Source organism: Crocodylus siamensis, chromosome 2, assembly GCF_052110815.1.
Source record: "Crocodylus siamensis isolate JL-2025a chromosome 2, ASM5211081v1, whole genome shotgun sequence".
Lineage (NCBI taxonomy): Eukaryota > Metazoa > Chordata > Crocodylia > Crocodylidae > Crocodylus > Crocodylus siamensis.
Window position 1 is genome coordinate 46,377,329 of NC_143396.1, and position 22,467 is coordinate 46,399,795.

Genomic DNA, 22,467 nt, shown 5'->3' on the forward strand with positions numbered 1-22,467 from the left:
CCACCCCTGAATGAGCCTCCCGTGGCATTGCAGCCCTGGGCCTCAAGCCCGAAGCCCTGCTGAGCTGGGCAGCAGCCCCAGCCCCTGCCCTACCCAACTGCCTCCCTCTCTGTCTATTGGAGCCTCAATTTCCTCCCTGCCTCCTTCCCTCCCTCCCCCCTTACCTGCCAAGCCACTCTCTCCAGGCTGCCTGGCAGCCATGTGCATTTATGTGCACATGGAGCCTCCTGTCTCATCGCCCTTCTCCTGCTCCCTCCCAGCCCCTTGCAAGAACTCTGCCGACCTCTAGAGAGCTCCTTGCAAAACTGCATGATCCATCGGTTTCCCCGGTAAAATGGGATATCCATGTTTGCCTCTGGTAAAAGGTAAAATCCATGGTTGTCTCCATTTTTCCATGGAAAACAGAAAACCCAGATTCCTGGTGGTGGGAACCCTGCAGAGTCCTGTTTCTGTGATTCTGGACTTCAAGTCCCAGACACCTTGGAGGCAGCAAGAGGAAGAAATGAACACACAGCCATGCTGAATACATCCACCCCCCATGCTGGTTTTAGCACCCTCTGGCTTCTGGACTGAGCCACTGCAGGCATGTGGCTGCATTTCATGAATCAAAAGCGAATGTGTGACCAGTTATTTCTAAATTTAATTTCTGCATCTTAGACTAACCTGCAAAGACTGAATTGATTGAGCCTCAGGCTTTTTCACAGATTTCATAGACATTAGATGCTGGAAGGGACCTTGTAAGGTCACCAAGTCCAGCCCCCCTGCCAGAGGCAGGAAGTCTGCAGGGATCAAATGATCCCAGCAAGATATTCAAAAGGCATTTGGATACTTGAGTCCAGAGTAGGTGCTTGTACCACCTCTAGGGGGAGTCTGTTCCAGACCTTGGACACTCAAGACTGTAAAGAAGTGTTTCCTTATATCGAGTCTGAATCAGAACTTCTAGAAGGTTATGGCTGTTAGACCTAGCTATCCCTTGAGGAGTCCTGGTGAACAACTGTTCTCCCAGATCCTGATGCCCCCCCCCATATGCTTGTAGGCCCCCCAGGAGCCTTCTCTTTGCCAGGCTGAAGAGCCCCATGTCCCTCAGCCTCTCCTCATAAAGCTTGCTCTCTAGGCCTTTGGTTATATGGATGGCTCTCTTCTGGACTCTCTCAAGCTTCCAGATCCACATCCCTCCTGAAGTGTGTTCCCAAAATTGGACACAGTACTCCAGCTGCAGCCTCACTAAGGCTGAGTAAAGCAGGAGGATAACATCCCTGGTTTTGCTTTAGATGCATCCATGGATGCATGCCAGAGTTTGGTTGGCTTTGCCAACCATGGAATCTCATTGGTGGCTCATGTTCATCTTGTGGTCAGTCAAGACCACCATGTCTCTTTTGGTCACAGTGCTAGCGTGCATAGCACCACTGAGCCTATAAGTATGATGCTGGTTTTTTTCTTCCAAGGTGGAGTACCCTGCATATCTCTACATTGAATGCCATCAAGTTTTGGTCCGCCCACTTTGTAAGTGTGTCCAGGTCGGCCTGTATCCCCAGCCTGTCCTCCAGTGTGACTGCTATGCCCCATAGTTTAGTGTCGTCTGTGAACTTTGCCAGTCTGCATTTGATGCTGAAATCCAGATCATTAATGAAGAGTACTGGCCCAAGCACTGAGCCCTGGGATACTCCACTGGTAACCTTACACCATGTTGATTTGTTCCAATCGACTAGTACCCTTTGAGTCTGACCCCAGAGCCAGTTCCCCAGCTATCAGACTGAGATGGTCAAAGCCACAGTTCCCCAGGTTGGTCATGAGGACATCATGGGGAGACCAAGTCAAAGACCTTCTTGAAATCCAGATAAATGACATCAACCTCATCTCCCTTGTCCAGGCCTATGGCTATCACCTGGTCATAGAAGAAGATGAGGTTGGTCAGACAAGACCTTCCAGTAATAAAACCATATTGGCTGGCATTCAGTAGGTTGCCTTCTGTTAGTCTGTTGCAGATGGATCCCTTAATAACTTTCTCCAAGATCTTTCCAGGGATGGACATTAGACTGATAGGTTTGTAATTCCCTGGATCTTTCCCCCTTTTCTTGAAGATTGGGGCCACATTGGGTCTTTTCCAGTCTTCTGGTACATCACTCAAGCACCATGAGCTTTCAAATATCTTGGCCATAGGGCATGCTATGATGTCCACCAGCTCTTTTAAGACTCTCGGGTGCAATCTGTCCAGGCTTATGGACTTATGGATATCGAGCCTCTCAAGGTGTTCTCTCACTTGATCTATGCCAATTGTGGGCCCATCTCCCAAGCCCTGGATGTTTTGCATCCTGTCTGACAGCATGACCGCCTTGAGCAAACTGATGCAAAATAATTGTTTAGGAGATTGGCCTTTTCTTGGGCATCAGAAGTCAGCTGCCCCACTTGGTCTTGCAGGGGCCCAATGTTGCTTTTGTTCTTCCTCCAACTTCCCACATATCTGAAGAACAACTTTTTGTTATCCTTGATTCTGGTGGCTAGCCTGAGTTTGGTTGCAGCCTTCGTTTTTTTCGGACTGCTCCCTACAGGTATGGGCTAGTGCTGAGTAGTCCTCCTTGGTGATGATCCCAGTTTTCCATCTGGTGTCGGCTTCTTTTGGTTTCAGGAGACCCAGAAGTTCCCTGTTGAGCCAAGGGGGTTCCCTGCCCTCTGACTGAATTTCTTGCAGGACAGGGTGGACTTCCCTTGCACCTTGAGGTTTGAGTTCTTTAGGAATAACCATTCCTCATGGACTCCCCTTCCTAGTGGGCCATGGTCCCTTAGTGCCTGACTTGGGAACATGCAGCCTCAGTCAGTTGCCTATTGAATTCAAGATCCAGTTGTTCTTGGTTAGGAAGTCTGTAATAGACTTCTACAAGTATATCCCCTTCCCCATGCTCTCCCTGTATTTTAACCCAGAGGCCCTCCATGGTTAATGAACTCATTTTGAAGGGAAGCGTACTGCTCCTTGATGTAGAGAGAGCTACACCCCCACCCCCCTTCTCAACACAATCTCTCCTGTAGAGGGTATAGCCTTCTATACCTACCAGCCAGTCATAGGAGGACTCCCACCAGATCTCCATTATCCCTATGAGGTCATAATCTTTACTGGTTAGGAGAAGAGCCAGCTTCTCTTGCTTGTTACCCAAGCTCCTGGCATTTGTGTATAGGCAGTTATCTGCCATGGGAAGCTCTAGGCTTCCTTACGTGATGGGATGTGAACTTTCATTGGAGTGGGTTCCTTTGGGCTACCTAAGCTGTACTACTGCAATTGGCGTGGCCTAGGCTAGAAATGTTGATTGACTGCCTGTCCTCCAGAGATCTTAGTTTAAAGCCCTGTCAGGTAGGTTTTTGACTGGCTGTACGTGGCCATGGTGATGGCCTGAAGTCCTGAGGGCCACTTGCCACACAGGTAGGCTCCCCACTTTTATGCAGGCAGCCTAGTAGGTCCCCCCTGACCAGTGCTGTATGTGGGTAGCCCAACTTCCTGCCCTCTACCACCAGGTTACCTGCCATACAGGTAACCTGACTCCCTTCCACCACATGTACAGTACCCCTTTCCCCTTCCCTCTTCTGACAGCCATGTGCATGGCCACCTGTAGTGTAGACAGCCCGGCTACTGCCTTCATTGTGTGTAGCATATGCAGCACAGGCACCCTGATCCTCCCACTGTACAGAGCTCAAGTACCACAGTCCCCTCCCCTCCCCTCTCCTGCTTTGCCCTGCCCCCAGGACCAGAAGTAGAAAGTAGAGGACTGAGGAGGGTGAGGAAACCAAAAGCCGCCTGCTGCTAAAGCCAGAGTAATGGCAGAAGATGGGGGTCACAGTGGCAGTTGGACAGGAGCCCATGGGCCATATGCTATAAGCCACCAAGCATCCACCCAGTTGGACAGCCCTGGTCAAACTGATATATAGCGCTGGTTAATAATGTTAACACATCTGCAGAAGATACAAAACAATCATTACACAATATAATTTGCAAATACGGGAATGCATAGCAATTATAAAACTTTGAGTGTAATATTTATTTTTATATGAAGTTATAAGGAGCAGTAGGACCTATTATTTAAACCCTTTTGTTTGTATCATTTAAAGTAGACAATTACTTTAAAATATTTTTATTTCTTAAAATACTAAAGACTTTATCTAGAAAAACATAATGTTTGTTCTTGATAGGAGGTAAATCTAACCAGCACAAATAGAAATGTTAGGCTTAGATCTATGACTCACATTTTGAATTCAGTGCTAAAGGAGATGGTTTAAATGTTTTGAAGAAGCATAGGCAGGCAAGGTTCTTTGAGCAGTTGTGATATCTTTTATTAGACCAACTGAGTAGTTGGGGAAAAGTTCTTAGCTAGCTTTCAGGTGCAATCACCATGCTTCAGGCAATACGCATTTATATCCATATCTTGTCATCAGAATTTTGTGAAAACCTTCCCAAACACTTTTGTCAGAGATTTATCAGAACTATTTTAGCTATATGATTTTTCTTTACTTTTAAATAATAGTCGAGTGGTTAAATTAGCATTTGAAATCAAATGTCAAACAAGCTCAGAGTATTCTTTGAATCATTCTTTATGAACATTGGGTGTTCTGTTGAAGTTACTCAAAGGAGCTTCCTTTGTTAATCCTGTTGTTCTGGTTAGATTCAAGTTTGATTGAATAAATTCTGCCTGGCATCTCTCCTATAAACTCAGTTTGGTACAGTATGTGTTACTATGTTTCCAATGCACTATTAATGCTGCCATGTTTTCTTAATCAGTGATTATAATGATATGACTGTGTGTGTTCACCTAATTCACAGTTGTGTTTTAGCTTAATTAGTTGGGTAATCATCCGCATACTATCCAGATTCCAAACTGCCTTTCCTGATGTAGGGCCAGCGCAGACCTGAAAGTGGGTGCTACTGATTGAAAAGGGGATACGGGAGGAATAAGCTGATTCACCAATTCCCTTTAACTACCCAAAAGGGGCTTTTACAGAGCTTGGGATACTAATTCCAGCTGCTTTCTGCTCACAGCCTCAAAAGAGGAAGATAACAGCAACAAGGTAGCCTTCCTTATGAGTGATTTTTCTCTGAGGACCCAAGGGTCCCAGGTACCATGAGACCATATGATTTCACTGTATATTTTAGTTTCTGGGACTCAAGCCTTATGTTTGTAAAGTGCTTTGAGATTCCCATATGAAAGGAGCTATAGAAATGCAAATTAATATTATTATGGTATTATATGCATAGACAAGGATTTCTTGATATTTAAGGATTAAGAACATTATATTCCTATTAATATATAAAAGCTCTTAGTTATGGGTAACATACAGTGGCATAGTGCAACATTAGTAAGGTAGTCTTATGTTACCAGCATCTTACTATAACCAGGTTTGTCAATAGCTTCCTTATTCAGTCTTGGTTTTATGTAGTATTTGCTATTATTTTCATCACATTCTATAATTCTAGTACACAGACTATAATTGTAATTACTAAGGTATTTATGTAGATGGGGGAAACAAAATGAACATAAATCTTAATGTTGCTTATATAAAAAAAACTCCATGGCAGATGCATCTAAGTTCTTTTGCCCTGTTCATCTGGGAGTGGCTATGCATTTAAGGGTAAATCTGCAGTTGTTTTTTTGCTCCCAGGGCTGAGGTCCTGGGACAGAGATTACCCCTTTTTTGAACATGACAGTAGCAATCCCTGCATTTTCTGTGCTCCAAAGATCTTAGGTACTATGTTTGCCTGCTTATCTGATGGTGAAAGGCAGCATAAAGGAAATAGTCTTTGGAAAAGACCAAACCATGGCACCAGAAGCTCTTTATTCCTACTCATTGTACCAGCTGGCACACCAAACATAAGGGAACAACACAATGATTTCTCTGTCTTTGTGCACAAGGAACAGCTTTGGAATGATTCATGGGGTTAATCCTGTTCTGGACAGTCTGTGGAACACCATGTGGCAGAGGTCGCCAACCTGCAGCATGCGTGCCACAACTGTGTGTTGCATTTGGCAGACAGAGGAGAGGTAAGGCAGCACAGGGGCAGAATGAATGAGAAGTAAAAGGTAGAGTGCTTTCTGATCCCTGCCTGATCAGCTAGAGCAGCAGATCATGCAGAAGGGAATCAGAAGGTCACTCATGGATGGCACAGGGCTTAATTGCTGGCATACCTGCCTCAAAGGTTGGTCCCCAGTGCTGTATGACATTGCATTAAGTGATGGCCTGAACAGCTTCAAAGGCTACTTTTTCTCTCTGCCTTGGCTCCTCCAGATTTGATCTGCCTAATAGTAGTCAACACTTGGGACAGTCAGTCAACAGCTTCATGGCTGACCTCTGGAAGCTGCATAGTACAACACCTTCCCCTGTCAATCATAGAAATCATAGAAAATTAGGGTTGGAAGGGACCTCAGGAGGTCATCTAGTCCAACCCCCTACTCAAAGCAGAATTATCACCAATCACATTGCCCATGGCCATATGTTTGCTGTGCTTGGGACTTTCACACACTTCGGAGTCCAGCTTACAATAACTTGTATAGCTGTAGTTATTACTCATGTGACTACTATCATGAACAGGCTATATTTGCAGGTTTTACACCAAGTTGGATTTGTAAACCAATTTGATTACACATTTAGATTTGTAAACAATTCAAACCTTTAAGATTCACAATTTCTCATAATCGTAGCTGAATTTGGTCCACTGCAGCTGCTGATATGTTATAGCCCTAAAACATGGAGAATCGCTATTATGGTAGAAGTGGTAGTGATTTCAAGTGTTTGATTACCAAGGCTTTCCTTATTAGTTGCCTGTTTTCATATATATAGGTCTTCTCAAGAGAGCTGTATTTTTCTATATCTTATTTCTCTATTTCAAAAGGTGAATGTTTTTGGAAAGTATAAGAAAATAGATTTTCATTTTCAAGTACAAGAATATAAAAATTCACACTTCCTATTTTAAACAAACAAAAAAGGAATTTTGGCAACAAAACAGCTTGTGTTTAAAAGCTCAGACTTTGACATGGAATTTTACCAACACAGAGGTAAAATTCTTGGGTTCTAATGAAAAATAGTGGTTCTTTCACTGAAATACAAGTCTTCAGAAATCCTACCTCCCGTAATTTATAATGGATCACCTGCATTTCAATGAGTACCTATCATAGGGTTGCATGTAGATTTGACTAATGTATGCATGGTCAAAATGTTACTGACTATATACATATTGAATGAGGAAGAGCTCCATAAGCATCTTGCATTATTCAGCTTGCCTCTTCAAAACTATGCATTAGGATTTTGCTTTATGCATAACACTTAGAGCATATTGATGGCTTTATTCACAAACCACTGTTGTCAGTGGAAGGTTCCTGTTTATAACAGTGGGTTTGGACCTAAGCAAGACGGTCTTCAGTGGTTAATGAAGTTCACTGGGGGCTGTGATACATGTGCAAAGCTGCAGAGCACTTTTAAAGTAGCTGATTGCACAACACATTTAACCCTCATCAAATGAGAGATCAGATGAAGACATTCCACGTTAGAGTGCCTGAGGGAACGTGTTTTCCCTGGCTTAATTTGCGGCCCTGTCCCAGTGGCTGTTTGCAGGAAGAGATGGGGGATAAGGGAGTGAGAGTGAGCTGCTGGCTGGGGTTTGCTCGGCCTGAGCAGGAGTGGTGGGGAGGGGATTGGAGCCTCCCCCACCCCCTTCCAGCTAAGTGGGGTAACCCCCAGCCAGAAGCTTGCTCCCCATCCCTTCCTACAGACAGCCCTGGAGTGGGGGGCAGGGGGAAAGCAAGGCTGGGAGAGAGGGGTGGCTCCTTGACTGCAGGCAGGCTCCTCCTCTCCTCCCCAACCCACCAGGCAAACACCTGTTTTGTGGGGGGTGCTCTAACTAACTCATGGTGCTTTATGTAAAAGCACCATGAGTTAGGGTGGGGGGTCTACATGTTTGTCAGTGCCCTCAGTGAATAAGTTTTCTATGAAAATTGCTGCTTAAAAGAAATCTCTATAGTCTGACAGACACTGATATACATAGGACAGGGTGTTCTCATGATTTGATATATGTACTGCATGTGAGGTTTTAATAAAATAATTAATCCTCCAATTTGCAAATACAAATTTAAATCCATCTTTGAATATGGATTCAACCTACTGTTTGGATTTTGGAGAACTTGATGAATATTAGAACATTATTTAAAACTTGTTCCACTATGACTGCCTCATTTTGGCAGCCAGAAGAATATTATTTCTCTTCATCTGTAGCAGCCTGTAAATTAAAATTTGTCTGTGACATTCCTGCTTTTAGGAACTGCCAACCTCACAGACTTTCTGTCAATCTGAATCAGGTCAGATTTTTATTTAATTAAACCAGCATATCTGTCATCCACCCCAGTTACCCCAGTCCAACTTAATTATATGCCATTCCATTTCTGTAAAGACATGTCATAAAACTAATGCAAATACCAGAATTCTTAATTCATTCATGAGTGTCAGAGCACAATTCCAGTTAGTTAAACAAATGCCTGTTTTTTCCATTAGATGTGTATGTTGCATACATTCTTCCACGACCAGAAGATAGCTAGTTAGAAACATGCTTAATTTCCTTCTGTTTGACCCCCACTTCGTCTTGGGTTCTGACCACTGTGCAAAAGATGGACATCAGCACTGTTTGCAGCAAAAGCTTCAGTAAGTGCTTTAATTAGCAGTGGACTAAGTGTTGCTTTTGGTATAAGTGTCATGCTTCCCTGCTGGGCACAGTGGATTCTCACATCATCCACAGTACCCATACTGTGCATCCTTGGCACTGAAAACAGACAACTGACTTAGTTTGCATTTGAGTATCTTGTCAGTCTAAAGTCAGGGGCTTGCTGCTGTTCATTGTCCCACATCCAGTACATGTGAATTATTTGAATTAATACTTCACCTTGGAACAATCATAGCCAATTCAACTTAATTGCCTTCTAAGCATAGTAGATAAATAGCTGAGCCCCACCAAGTTTGATGCCAGTCGTGTCCTAGACCCCATCAAACCTGTGTGGTTTTAGCTTGAGGCAGCATTCAGACACACTCCAGTGCCTAATGCTTCCTATTGATTTGATCTAGGAATCTCCCTGACTAACTGCTCTACACTACGCTTTTGAAGCACCTAACTCTTTCCACTAACCGCTTGAGAATACAGAAGTTGTAACCTTGATTAGGATAACCCTCCTTGGGTAAAAACCTTTTTGATTTTTGTTTGTTTGTTTGTTTGTTTGTTTGTTTTAAAAGTATGACAGTGACTAAGTGGACATGCTTATGATAACAGTTTGGATCTTGGCCTTTATAGATCTAGCCTTAAATCACTTGCCTGTGGTAAAGCATGGAATTGAATCAGAGTTTCACAAGTCCCCAGACCTGCACCATTGGACCATTCTCTCCCTCTGTAATGTGTTTGAATATATTAAACATTTATTTATTAATATTAAATATATTTGTGGTATATATAATTACATATAGAAAGATATTCTATGTAACATATTTTAGGTATAAATTTCCTGTCTTTTAGACATCTATGCAGAAGGAATTTGTAGGTAGCTGGCTTTATCATGGAGATATGCATTTAAAACCTTTATAGAACCCCTTTCCCATCTTGGTGCAAGTTTCATAGAGAATGAAGGTGGCAGGACAGCTTGCCACTTTTAGGCCTCTTCTACATGTGAAGCTAAAGGTGTGATGGGATCTAATGCACAACTCACACCATCATGCCTCCTGCCTTCAACACATGCATGGCAAGAGGTATCTTTGTAGGATCACATACCAGGTCCCATGACGCCTTATTAATTGTGTAGGGGGAACTCGATCCCAGGCCCCGCCCTGCACTGGCAAGCTTCCACAGCTAGGAGCCCATGCACCTCAGTTGAGGGGCTCCCAGCCACAGGGGTGCCCCATGTACCCCTGGACCCTGGGGAATCACAGTTCTCACAATTCCTAGGACTCAGGGGTGCAGGAAACCCCCAGACCCTGGGGATTGCAGCTGCTGGGATCCCTAGGGCTTAGGAGTTTTTACACTGGTTATGGTGTACTTCTCTACCTGGGAGTCCCATCAGCTGACAGGGCTCCCAGCCACAGAGGAGACAATGCCACATGTGCAGATTAAAGCTCAGTAGCAATCAGCTATAAAGTTAGTACACATTTATGAAGTCTAGCTTTTTAGCTGGTTGGAGCTTTTTATTGTGTGATATAACTACTTTGCACATGTAGCTGGGCTCCAGGTAATTGCATAACACCTGTACCGTGTAGTGGGGGCCTCATATTGAAAAGGTAATAAAGGAGTAAAGAAAGAGGAAGGGAATTGGACTATCCTGACTTTAATCGAATTGTACCTATTCAGACCAGGGCAGATCCAGGAGGGGTTCAGTCATGCGTACTGCATTCAAGACTTTGACTGTATAGCATACACAGGGCTTATTATCATGGCATCTTAACCCAGGGGATCTAGAAAAGAGAAGACTGAGAGGGGATTTAATAGTAGCCTTCAACTACCTGACATGGGGTTCAAAAGAGGATGGAGGTAGACTGTTCTCAGTGGTGGCAGATGACCAAACAGGGGGCAGTGGTCTCAAGTTCCAGTAAGAGAAGTTTAGGTTAGATATTAAGAAGAATTTTCTCACTAGGAGGGTAGTAAAACACTGGAACAGGTTACTCAGGTGGATTTCAGGACCCAATTAGACAAAGCCTTGGCCGGGATGATCTAGTTGGGGATGGTCCTGCTCTGAGCACAGGGTTGAACTAAATGACCTCCTGAGGTCCCTTTCAAACCTAATTTTCTATGAATGTTGTGGCTACTTAGTTCCCTATCCATACACACCCTTGTCCACCAATGAATTGGGGTCTTTGGATGGCTCTGGCAGCTGTACTGACAAGCTGCCAGCCTCTTCCAGAGTTGGGTTGCCCAGCCTTTGAAAAGTCTTGTGGTCTGGATTTGGTCAATGGGGTCAAAGGAGTGGGACACGCCACCATCTGTACCCCTGTTTTAAAATCCTAGATCTGCTTCTATGTATACCATATTTTAACTCTAGTTCATCATCTCTAAAGGAATAACAGCAAATGTTGCCATTTTTCCCTATAAGAAATTTTCCTGCAAAAATATTTTTCACAGAGTAAGCAGCAGAATGATTAATTCATAGTCTATAATAAATAAAACTAAACATTGGACGACATTAACATTTATCTGTAAGAAGATTATAGTACTTAGCATAAATTTACATAGCATTTCAGAGTTCTTTGTGAACATTACCTTCTTAAACTAAATGATGAAGTCCAAACTCTCCAAGAACTGTCACAGAATCTAGAAAAGTTTAAATCTCTGTCCATGATTGTACAAATGGACATCAGAATCAGCTTATGTATGACAGTTGTGGCATCGGTAAACACAGCATATTTTTAGATTTGTAGGGACATCTGTAGCTTGCAACAATAAGGGGATTGGATAAATCAATTTTAAACTGGCTCCTTCATGTCAGTGCAGACAGATAGCTATTGCTCTAACTGCTGTAGCTGTACTTTGTTTTTCATACATGAATATTCTGTTACTTTTCATTAAGTGGAACACCGACTCAGTGGTATATAATATTTTGTTTCTAATAATAAGTTTGTACTGATGTAATCCCTTCGTGCATTTCTGAACCAGTTCTGACCCCAAAACAAACCTATCTGTAAAACTGCATGTTTTCATGTTAGATTGAGAGGCTTAAACAGATTACCCATGTAGCTCCTTACTGGTGAACAATCTAATTTAGCTCCAATATATCAGTTGTTCCTATAGTAATTATTAACTGATAAGTGTATCCAAATTTACTTGGGACACCTAGAACTTTTGGTAACAACTTGGTGTCTTTCTTACCTGGTAATGTTTTTATTATCAAAACATTTTCCCGAGATACTTCCATAAGAAGAGATGTGCAACATGTGAGAAGATTGGTGCATTTTTTTTACTGTAAAAAATCAGGTAGATTGTAAAATAGGCAAAAAAATGTTAAATTCATCCCTTCTCTTAAGATAATAAAAAAAACTTAGCAATATGATTGTACTATTTGGCTCTTAATTCAATAAAACTGATTTGTATGTGAATTTTTTTTTAAATCTAGACTACAATCTCTCTCTCTCTCTCTCTCTCTCTGGGTACGTGCAGATGTTTCGGGAGGTTAAACTGCCACCTGATCTTAGTTTGCCTAGGTATGGACTTTATACTTGGATCCCTAGTTAGGTCAATCTAAGTGCAAACTGTACACCAGTTCAGGAAGGTTATATGGGTCTGAAAATGACCAGCCTGCTCTAAGTTAACTGTACCTCAAACATAGTCTGACTTAGTTCAAGTCTGGCAAGCAAGACCCATCTAACTGAACTTCTGTTCAGTTCCCAGTGTAGCACTAGGACTAGGAAAGCCCAGCTGCTGGCCCCAGCCCTGGGGCTGCTCTTTTCCTATCCACCCGTCTCCTGGCACTGGGTTATTTTTAGCCCCCCAGCCTCTTGCCCCACCCCCAGATGGACAACCTCCATCCCCACAGACCAGCCACCACCCCCTCTCACCCCACCCCCCAGCTTTCCATCCCACAAGCCTCTCCTTATGCAGGTTTTACCCATGTTGACCCATGTTGGGAGTCGACCAAAGTAAGTCAGGGTGGGTGGGATCGGGAAGGACTGATTTACCAGATTGGCTATTTGTCTGGAGAGAGGACTTGGGGGGGATAGCCCCTGGTCCTGAGTGAGGGGGAGGGAACCTCACTTGCCCCCGAAATCCTGCCAAGCCTTCCCAGACCTCATCCACCCTGCGTGCTTACCTAACCCCCAACGCAGAGCCTGCTGCCCCCCAATCTCTCCCAAACTCCCCTGCTAGTACTCCCAGACCCCCCGACCATCTGCCATATGGACCCTGCTTGCTCCCCAAGCCCTCCCACTAGCCCCTCCATCCCAGCTCACCTTAGATTGGGTGGCCGTTTTAAACTTCCATAATCTACCCGAATGTCTGTACATACTCTGTTCTGTAGATGTTGTTGTCAACCAAAATTCAGCTCCCTGAAAGTGATATAGAAGTCCAGTTGAAATATTCATGTTTATTGAAATATACTAGATTACTAAAAATGTACTCAGCTCTGTATTAAGTATCATAATCATATTTTTACATTAAACATAGTGTACAAGAACATAAAGTTTGGAAATTTAAACTCCTTCACTAGATTTTTCACTCAAGTGCAGGTTATTTAACATATATAAAACTGATAGATTTTTCTTTAGGAAATTTACATACTGGTTTAAAAGAACAGAGTTCATTCAAATATTGTTAACAACACCTTTTCTTTTTCCCACCGCAGACACTATAGCTGAAAGAAATGCACTAAGAGAACATGTGTATCCAAAACTGAGAGAATTCTGCAGGGAAAACTACGGGCTGGAATTTCAGGTAGATTGAGATGTAATCTTCTATTATGATAAATTTTCAAAAATAGCATGGTAATTATCTATGTTTAAAACATATGTAATGGTTTATTTTTATTTTGAAAAATTATAAGGTTGATTTAAACATTGGCAAAATACAAGCATATGCAGAATAAGTAACATACACTTTATATTAGAAATTTGTCAACTTGACGTGGTCAAAACATCTTGAGTGAATTCGGCTGGTATTAATAAAAAGACAAGTAAGAAAAAATGCTGAGTGTTCTAGAATTTTTTTTTTTTTGGCTGGGAATCTAGAGCAAACAGACATTTTCTCTCCAAAGATATGTATACAGCCCAGTGATAACACTTGGAAATAGTAAATTATTAATAAATGGTAACTGTATTATTATCAGTTTTACTTTGAGCTGCATAAAGTCACAGCATCCACATAGTATGTACAATAGTTGCACCACATTTTTTTTAAAAATTCCTCCAGCAAACAATAAATGGTGTTTGAGAGGAACAGTAGTGAAGTCTTGATTACTAATGAAATAAATATAGAATATTTTGTAAAAATACCCAGAGTTCTTGAATGATCATGTCCAGATTTGGAGAGCCATGATATGAAATCCTGGCTCCATTTCAAGTCGATGGCAAAGTTCTCAACATTAATTTACTGGGGCCAGGAAATAATTAATTCTCCCTGTATCTTTAGAAGTGGCTTTTCTTCACCTGTTGTATAACAGCAATGAATTAGATCTGATTTGAAAAGGAGAAGTTAAGAGTTACACTTGAAGTCACTGGGATTACTTACTTGAAGTTAGGTATGGGTTTAAGTACCTTACTGAGCCATTGGCCATAAGTCTTTGAGCCAATAGTCTTTTGAAGTCATAGCTAAAGATCATATTTACAATGGCAAGACCTCTGTGTTACAAACTTGTTGTCCAGACCTAGGAATCCCTTCTTTAAGACACTGAATCTTTAGCACCCAGCTAATAAACAGGTGTTGACAAAGAGGCCAAGTATTGCATAAAAAATAAACAATATAATAAAATAAAATAGAAATGACATAAAAGAAGCCAAAGGTTACATAAATTATCAGCTCTTAAAAACAGACGAAATGAAAAACGTAAACCCATTTCAGACTTTGAGTGGCCAGCGACCTTTAGCTCAGGACTGGGCAAAATACAGTCTGCAGGCTGTTCTATCCAGCCTGCAGAGCCCCTAAAAAATTTAGAAAATTTAATATTTTATCTGTCCCTGGCTGCGTGTCAAAGATAACAAGGCACCAGGGGCAGCAGCACCCAGTAGCTGCAGCATCAAGGCCTGTACAGCTTCCCCTCCCACCCCCAGCCGGGAGCCTCTGCCTAGCAGAAGCTTCTGGCCTGGGGCCCTGGGGCTGTTCCCACCTCCTCCTGCCAGAGAGGGAAATTCAGATAAGTAGGGGGGAGGAAGGCAGAGGATCATGTGCGATCACCCCAGTCCTCGGGCCAGGCCAGGCCAGCTCCTGCAGTCCTGGCACTGCAGCCGGGAACCACGTGGTGCTGGAGCAGTGGGCAGGGGGTGGAGAGAAGTGCTGTGGTGGTGGGCAGGAAATGGTGGTTGCAGGAAGAGGGGTGGTAGTGAGCAGGTGTGCAGGAGCACAGCAACAGCTGGGTGGGAGTGTGGAGCCTGTGCTTCAGTGCCAGTGGGAGCCCAGAGTGGGGTGGCAGGAGCATGGGACCTGGGTTGGCAGGGGCTCTATGGAGCTGTGCTGACTCTCTCCTCCCCCTTGGTGCAGCCCAACCTAGCTCAATAGCGCCCAGGCCACCCTGCCCTCACCCCACACTGTTGCAAACCCCGTGCTCCCGCCCAGTTGTCCCTGCGCTCCCTCACATCTGCTCACTGACACTCCCCGCCACTTGCTGCTGCCATTTCCCTGATTTCTGGCCCACCACTGCCGCTGTTCCTTTTCACCCCATTTGGTTCCCAGCTGCACCAGGACCAAAGGATGCAGCAGGAGCCAGCCTGGCCCCCATGATTCTTGGCTGCTCTGCATTGCCCATCAGGCCAGTCTGACTCCTGCTGCATCCTGTGGTCTCAGCCATGCAGCTGGAACGTTGCTGGACCAGCAAAGTCGGGGACAAGAAGGGTAGCAGTGACAAATGGAGCGAGAAGTGATGGTGAGTGGCAGCATGGGGCTCGCACTGGTGCTCTGGAGCTAGGAGCCTGGAGCCCAGGCTTGCAGAAGCACTGGTGTGGGGGGCTCTGTCTGCTGCAGGGGGGCTGTGGGCAATCCCTCCACACATGACACAACACTTCCCAGCCCCTTCCCTCCCCATACCCACCCACACCCCCCTACACACACGCACTCATGCCCCCACATCTCCCCACAACATACAAGAGTAAGAGTTCATTTTAAGCTATTATACAATCACCTCTATATACACTACACAAACATCTAAATCAGGACAAAATATTTTTTGAAATCAAATTAATGAATGTTTTAGTAAATGGTTGATTTTTAGAATAGAATTTGGTATTTTTCTGGTTCTGAGATGGCAAATCCCCTTGCCAAAAGGAGTACTTCTGGGGACAAGGGGAGGGACTCCTGGTGGCAAAGGTCAGGGGTTAGAGGGTGGGACTTCTGGTCCCAAGATGGCCCCACCCTGGCAAAGGGTAGGTCTACCCTTGCGGCCCTCGACCACTTGTCAAAACCTGGTAAGTGGCCTTCCACCCAAAATAATTGCCCTCCCTTCCTTTAGCTGCAGATTGAGTCCTAACCGAAACCCCGTCTTTAGCCTCACAGCCCTCTCTTCTAGGAGGGCAGCTGCATGTTATGTAGTGGAAAGGGCCAGCTCACCCAGGTGGAGACAGTTCTTCTGATGAAGTCCTCTCTCCAGTTCCACAGCCCCTATTGAAGCCAGTGAATGACTGTTCAGACCAGAGCCTCTGGCAGGAGGAATAAACATGTGCAATTATTATAAAGAATATAATTAATTTTACAGACAAATACAACTCCAAATCTTCAGGCATCCTCAGCACTAAATTCACACAAAGCTGTGCCACTGCTTTCCCAGCAGGTCAGCTTTACAAAACAAAGCAGCACTGTCTTTAGTAACAACCATGGTAAATGCTTTTAAGGCAGTCTGTATGTAAAGCTCTGCATGTATATTGAGCAACAAATTTTGATTGTGGCTGTTTTTATATCAAAACAGTTTTTTAATCACACTCTATAATCAATTCTATTGAATCAAAATGGAGTTGTTAAGCCTTTTTTGCATGTAAAGATAGCATTGTTTTGATTTTTTAAATTTTTTTAGATGATGGTTTTGAAGCAACTTGACATAAGGATGCCAGCTGATCATCTCTTTGGACAGTCTCAGTAGTGTTACTGCAGGAAGGGAATGCTAAGAGTGTATTAATTACTAAAACCAACTTCTTCTTTTACTATCCCCTGTGATATTCGGGGAAAATGCTGATGCTTTCTAACTTATCCAGATTTTTTATCTGCCTTACTCTTCAGCTATCTCTGGAGAGACACCTCAAAGAAAAAAGGGAACAAAATAAACTAACATCTCCTTTATATATAACAAAATGCCTTTACACCATACTTGCAAGCAAAAATGAATCCTGAGGTGGGCTATATTGTCCTGATATGATAAAAATATCAGAATACCTATAGTGTGAAAAAGTGCAAGACTACAATTGTTACTTTAGTAAAATCAGTGAATATGGTTGCTGAGAAGGATAAGTAGCAATCCTGCTTCCTCTGGTCAGTATTTACAAAATAAAAAATATTATTTTATAGCTTCAACCATTATCTGAAGACTGAGTGCCATAAGTCTCAAAACCCAGGAAAGTCTTTATATAGGAGAAGGTGTGGTGATCTGCCCCACAAGCAGAGAAGTTGATTTATCTGATTTGAATTTCTTTAAAAACAGGGGATCCCTAAGAGGCATTGAGGAGTCAAATTTAGTTTTCACATTACTCTTCACATGTAAAGTTATGCAAAAAATTTAAAAATAAGGAAGTATTCTGGAGTGGTTCTGGGGTAGCATTTGTGGGGAAAATGTTTATTTTTTGATTATCTTCTAACATGTAAATTCACCATCATCATTACTTTCATTAGATTACAGTAGTGCCTGTGAAATGCAGGGACTTTCCGGATAGAGAGAAGGAGACTTAGTTCATTCCCGTAATATATACAGAACTTGGATGGATCAAAAAAAATGTACTTTGCCTTTTACCCTTTCAAAAAACAACAAAGTTACAGATATTTCATTGATTCCCTATTATACCCTATTGCCGAATCTTTTCTAAATCAATTTGGAAAGCCTAAAGCTTCTAGAAATTCAATTTGGATTTGTAGATTTGGCCTCCGAATTGCAATCCGAAGCTTTGCACAGACCTACAAGTGACATACTATAGGGTATCCTCAAGTCACCATCTATTTGATAAATCATGACATAAATGAAATTCATTCTAATGTAGTCAGCATTCCAGTTTTCTTTGAGTCATCTGGCTCTACCAATAACAGGGTCTCAGTTGTTGCAAAACATCTGATCTGTCAGGCTTCCTAAAGTTGTTGGCTACTCCTGTGGGACATCACCATATGTGGAGAAATATGACTGAATTTATTAGCCACTCCTCTGCATTTGTTTGTTTAGTAGATTTTCTTTGTTCCAGACTAGAACATTTTAAGAAAATGTTTCTGAAAAGCTGGCATTTGTATTTGTATTTTTGTTTAAGATATAGACTTAAAATAAGCTAAAAAGATCCAGGACACTTGGCATTTTATATCCTTAAATAGTTTGAGAAATATGTTTGTTTGGGGAGTAGGGGGTTAAACTGAACAACTGATTGTTTTGGAAACATTATCTCAGGATAATTTTCAGCTATTCACAAGGCTCATGTTCCTGTACACAGGACAAAATGGTAGGAAAAAAGATGTCTGATAAATGGAGACATTCAGCTTTGAACAAAAAGGCCGGTTACTTTGTTAATAATTTTACAACATTGTCCATTTCAACAGCTGAGAGAGATAATAGACCATACAGAAAGATATATGAAATAAAAAGCTAGCTTCTTTTAACTAGTAAGGAAAAGAAACTGAGTGACCTATAAAAGTGGTAGGGGGTGTTTTGACAGAAACTGGGAAAAGGAAATGGAGAACACTGACTGATGAATGAAAGCATTAAAAAAATATATGATGTTATAACAGACCCAAATCAGTCAAACTTGGGTAACCAGTTTTATACAGAACAACAGATCTCCAACCCCTTTTGGCAATATTACTGGGTAATAATGGCAAAACACCTGCCATTTTCTCCAATACAAATAATTAGATATAGCATTAGATATAGTTATTTTGATAGTCTGTTATTTCTATAGATGCATAGTTATTATATGCAATGCAAAGAATTCATAAATCGCTTTTTCTAAATTCTTTGTACATTCACAGGGATGACATCTGTAACAGCTTGCCTTGCAAGACCATTTTTTTCAAACATTGTGTGGTTAGATTTGTAACTTGTTGACAAAGAATCATCACATTACAGTGCATCACAGAATCATGTTCTAACAAGATATTGTGAAGTCATGATACAACTTAGAATATGATGGCATTACACCAGCTCTCAATGATGGTTTAGGAGATGTTAGGGCAACTGTTCAAAAGAATGCCTTTGATTTTATGTGTGCAGCGTTATATACAATCATTTGTATATATAATTACTAAGTTATTAGGTATAAAGTCATTTCTGGAAATTTGTTATAGGTTACTATTCAGGATATGGAAGACCTCAATCACAACTGTGATGGAAGGATGTTTATGAGCAATAAAACATATGCTTTTATTCTAGAGGTTTTTTTCCCATTTTTCTAACTGTCAATACAGTCGTACAAGACTTGATTGAATGTCTCCCAGTGAGAAGTAAACTGTGGGTTCAGAAGATTTATCATTTAAAAATGTTGCTGTCCAGATTTATCATTTAAGACTGTTGTCCCATGGCCCAAGCAGCTAGCCAATATTTCGGGCCTTGTATGTTTCTTTCACTTACATTTCATCTTCTATTATACATGTCAGATGTTTCTATAATGCATCCTTTTTATTTAAAAAACATGTGCTTAATGTCCTGTTTCCCTGAACACTATAAGAACAAGCAGCAGGAGGCATCTTCCTTGTTCAGAAATCCAAGCCCACTTTACAGCCAGTCTGGTGCCCCAATGAGGTCTGTTACTACTACCTCTTTAAGGGCATTGCATCCTCTGTGTCTGAATTTTTTCATGGTTTTCTCCTGGATTTTTGTTTCTGCTCTAACAGAGACATAAACATGACACCTCATTAATCAATTATTTGATCAGTGTTTTAAAACATTCCTAAGGAAACCCGTCTTGTTCTACCCAAACTAGGTCTTGGTGAAGCCTTCCACTCCTGATCCTTACCATGAACAGTGCCATCTGTTGTTTCAGTTTTCAACAAAGAAATAGCCATGTAATTGCTGAAGTCAGGATAGGTTTGTACCTTGTAGACTGACTTAATCAGAGACGTATGGCATAAGCTTATTTGAATCGTGGCTTACTTCATCAGATGCTGTGAAAGGACACTGCTCTCATTTTTAGCCTGTATAAAAGGTGGCTTGCGTTCCCATAAATCAAAGCCACACTTGCTGAGAACCACTTCCACCCTGGAACAAAACGGAAATGGCGATAATGTATTGGCATAAGGAAAACACCTAGAGCTCCTTAACTTCACTTATGGGTCAACAACTTTTCTCTCTACTCAAAAGTACAGTTCTTCAAATACGCTGTCCCTCACCTGTATTTTCTTTCTCAGAGTTCTGAGGATCTTTGGAGGCAAATGAAGTGAGTGAAACCCAATTATCCAATTATAACTATGGCTCCAAGCATTCACTTGTGTATAGCACTTGTGAAGTTTCATTAAGTGCTGCCATATTCAGAAGGAACACACACAGTAAAGTAAAGCTCAGCTGACAGATCTTTCTTGGGAAATACACTCCTGCAGCAATTAAGGACAAACACAAAGCTCACCATGCCCTGCTCTAAGCATGAATTTCTTTGACCTGCCTTCCCTAACAGATATATAGAACCCTGCATATGTGTATTTTAAAAAATCAACACAAAACTCACCAAAGCATGCCATTGCACATTCTTGTTTGCCTGGGGCGAAGATGAAGCACCAAACATATTACAGAGGTCGTTCATGATGCTTCATAAAGCATTAATAGAACACACCCAAATAATGATGTTATAATGCTATAACATCCAGAATAATATAGCATAGAAGCTCAGTGCATCAGAGATTCATCCTACAACCCAAATTATGAAAAAGCAGATTTTCAGGCTTTCTCTATCTGTTATAAAAGATTTTATGACTCAACACCTAAGAGCAGATGTGATTAGGAAGGTGACATTTGCACTTAGTCTCATTAATAGTGATAACCACACTGTAATGAATCGGGATGAATTTGTGTTGTGTAAAAGACGCAAGGTAAGATTTACAGAGTGAGGAGACAATAAAGACAAAATCCTAAAATTGCAGGAGGTTTTTCTATATGCTGTAGAAATGCTGGTTTCGTAACTGCAAAGTTATACATTCACAGATGTTTGGGTCGGAAGGGACCTCAGTAGATTATTGAGTCTGGCCCCCTGCCCAGGGCAGGAAAAAGCACTGGGGTTAGATGACCCCAGCCAGATGCATGTCTAGCCTCATCTTAAAGACCCCAAAGTATGGGAGAGCACCACCTCCCTTGGAAGCCCATTCCAGATTCTGGCAATGCTTAGCGTAAACAAGTTCTTCCTCATGTCTAACCTAAACTTGCTCTCCATCAGTTTGTGGCCATTGTTCCTAGTTACTTCAAGGGGTGCCCTAGTAAATAGAGCATCTCCTATTCCTTGCTGCACCCTGCCCCATACATTTGTAGGCAGCCACAAGATCACCTCTCAGCTTTCTCTTGTGGAGGCTGAAAAGATCCAAGTCCCTCAGTCTCTCCTTGTAGGGCTTTGCCTTCAGGTCCCTAACCATACAGGTGGCTCTCCTCGGAACCCTCTCAAGGTTGTCCACATTCCTCTTGAAGTGCAGCGCCCAAAAGTGGATGCAGTACTCCAAATGTGGCCTGACCAATGCCATGCAGAGGGGAAGTATCACCTCCCTGGACCTGTTCATCATGCACCTGCTAATGCATGAGAAGGTGTGGTTAGCTTTGCTTATCACTTCATCATATTGACAACTCATGTTTATCTTGGTGTCAACTATGACTCTGAAATCCCTTTCCACTGCTGAGAAGGTCCTCCCCCAGCTTGTTTTCTATCACTTCTTCTAACACGTAGGAAAGATGCACAACACACCTTTTGCCACAATGTTCTCTTTACTTCTTATTTGAGTTTTGTGGCTTTGACACTTGAGAAAATACTTGAATTATACAATAAATTCCTCTAGCTGTTAATTCAGAAGTTTTTGGAGCTGAGAATTTATAATTAAAATATTTAAGTTATTTTATATGTAATTCAGATATTCAGGCATTTGACAAATACAGTATCAAGTTTGGTAATAAAACCATAAAAATAAACCAGCAGGGAAAGATGAACAAAAAAGGAAGCAAAGAGATGTTTTCTGATGAGACTTAAAAAGAGAGAAAATCAAAGAGAGAAAAGGAAGTGTGAGATGGCAAGGCCTGCAAAGAAGTCTCCTGTTCCAACAGAAGGCTGGGAAAGAGTTTTGTAAAATGTATTTTGGCCCTGATGCAGCAGACAAATGCATGCAACCTGATTATTACAACTAGTCACATTGAAACCAACTAGTGGAATGCATGAAGCAGAGGAAATCTAGGTTGGAGATTAGAAAGAACTTTATGACTGTGAGGGTGGTCAAAGCATTGAAACAGGCTACCTAGAGAAGTTGTAGAAGCACTATTCCAGGTCAGACAGACACTTTTTCTAGGATAGTTGTATTTGAGGATGATCCTGCCTTGAACAGGGGACTGGACTACATGAATTCTTGAGGTCCCTTCCAGCCTTGCTCTTCTATGATCGTAAAATTAAGCTTGAATATTTGCTTGTTTCCAAGTG

At 42.1% G+C, this 22,467-nt stretch overlaps 1 protein-coding gene across 1 annotated transcript in view; it reads left to right on the forward strand.

Annotated features, from left to right (window-relative positions):
* NWD2 (NACHT and WD repeat domain containing 2) overlaps positions 1-22,467 on the forward strand; it is a 131,175-nt gene that overhangs the window by 29,283 nt on the left and 79,425 nt on the right. Inside the window, exon 2 of the mRNA XM_090035732.1 lies at positions 13,332-13,420. Within this exon, the coding sequence (XP_089891858.1) occupies positions 13,332-13,420 (89 nt within the window). The remainder of the gene's footprint in view (positions 1-13,331; positions 13,421-22,467) is intronic.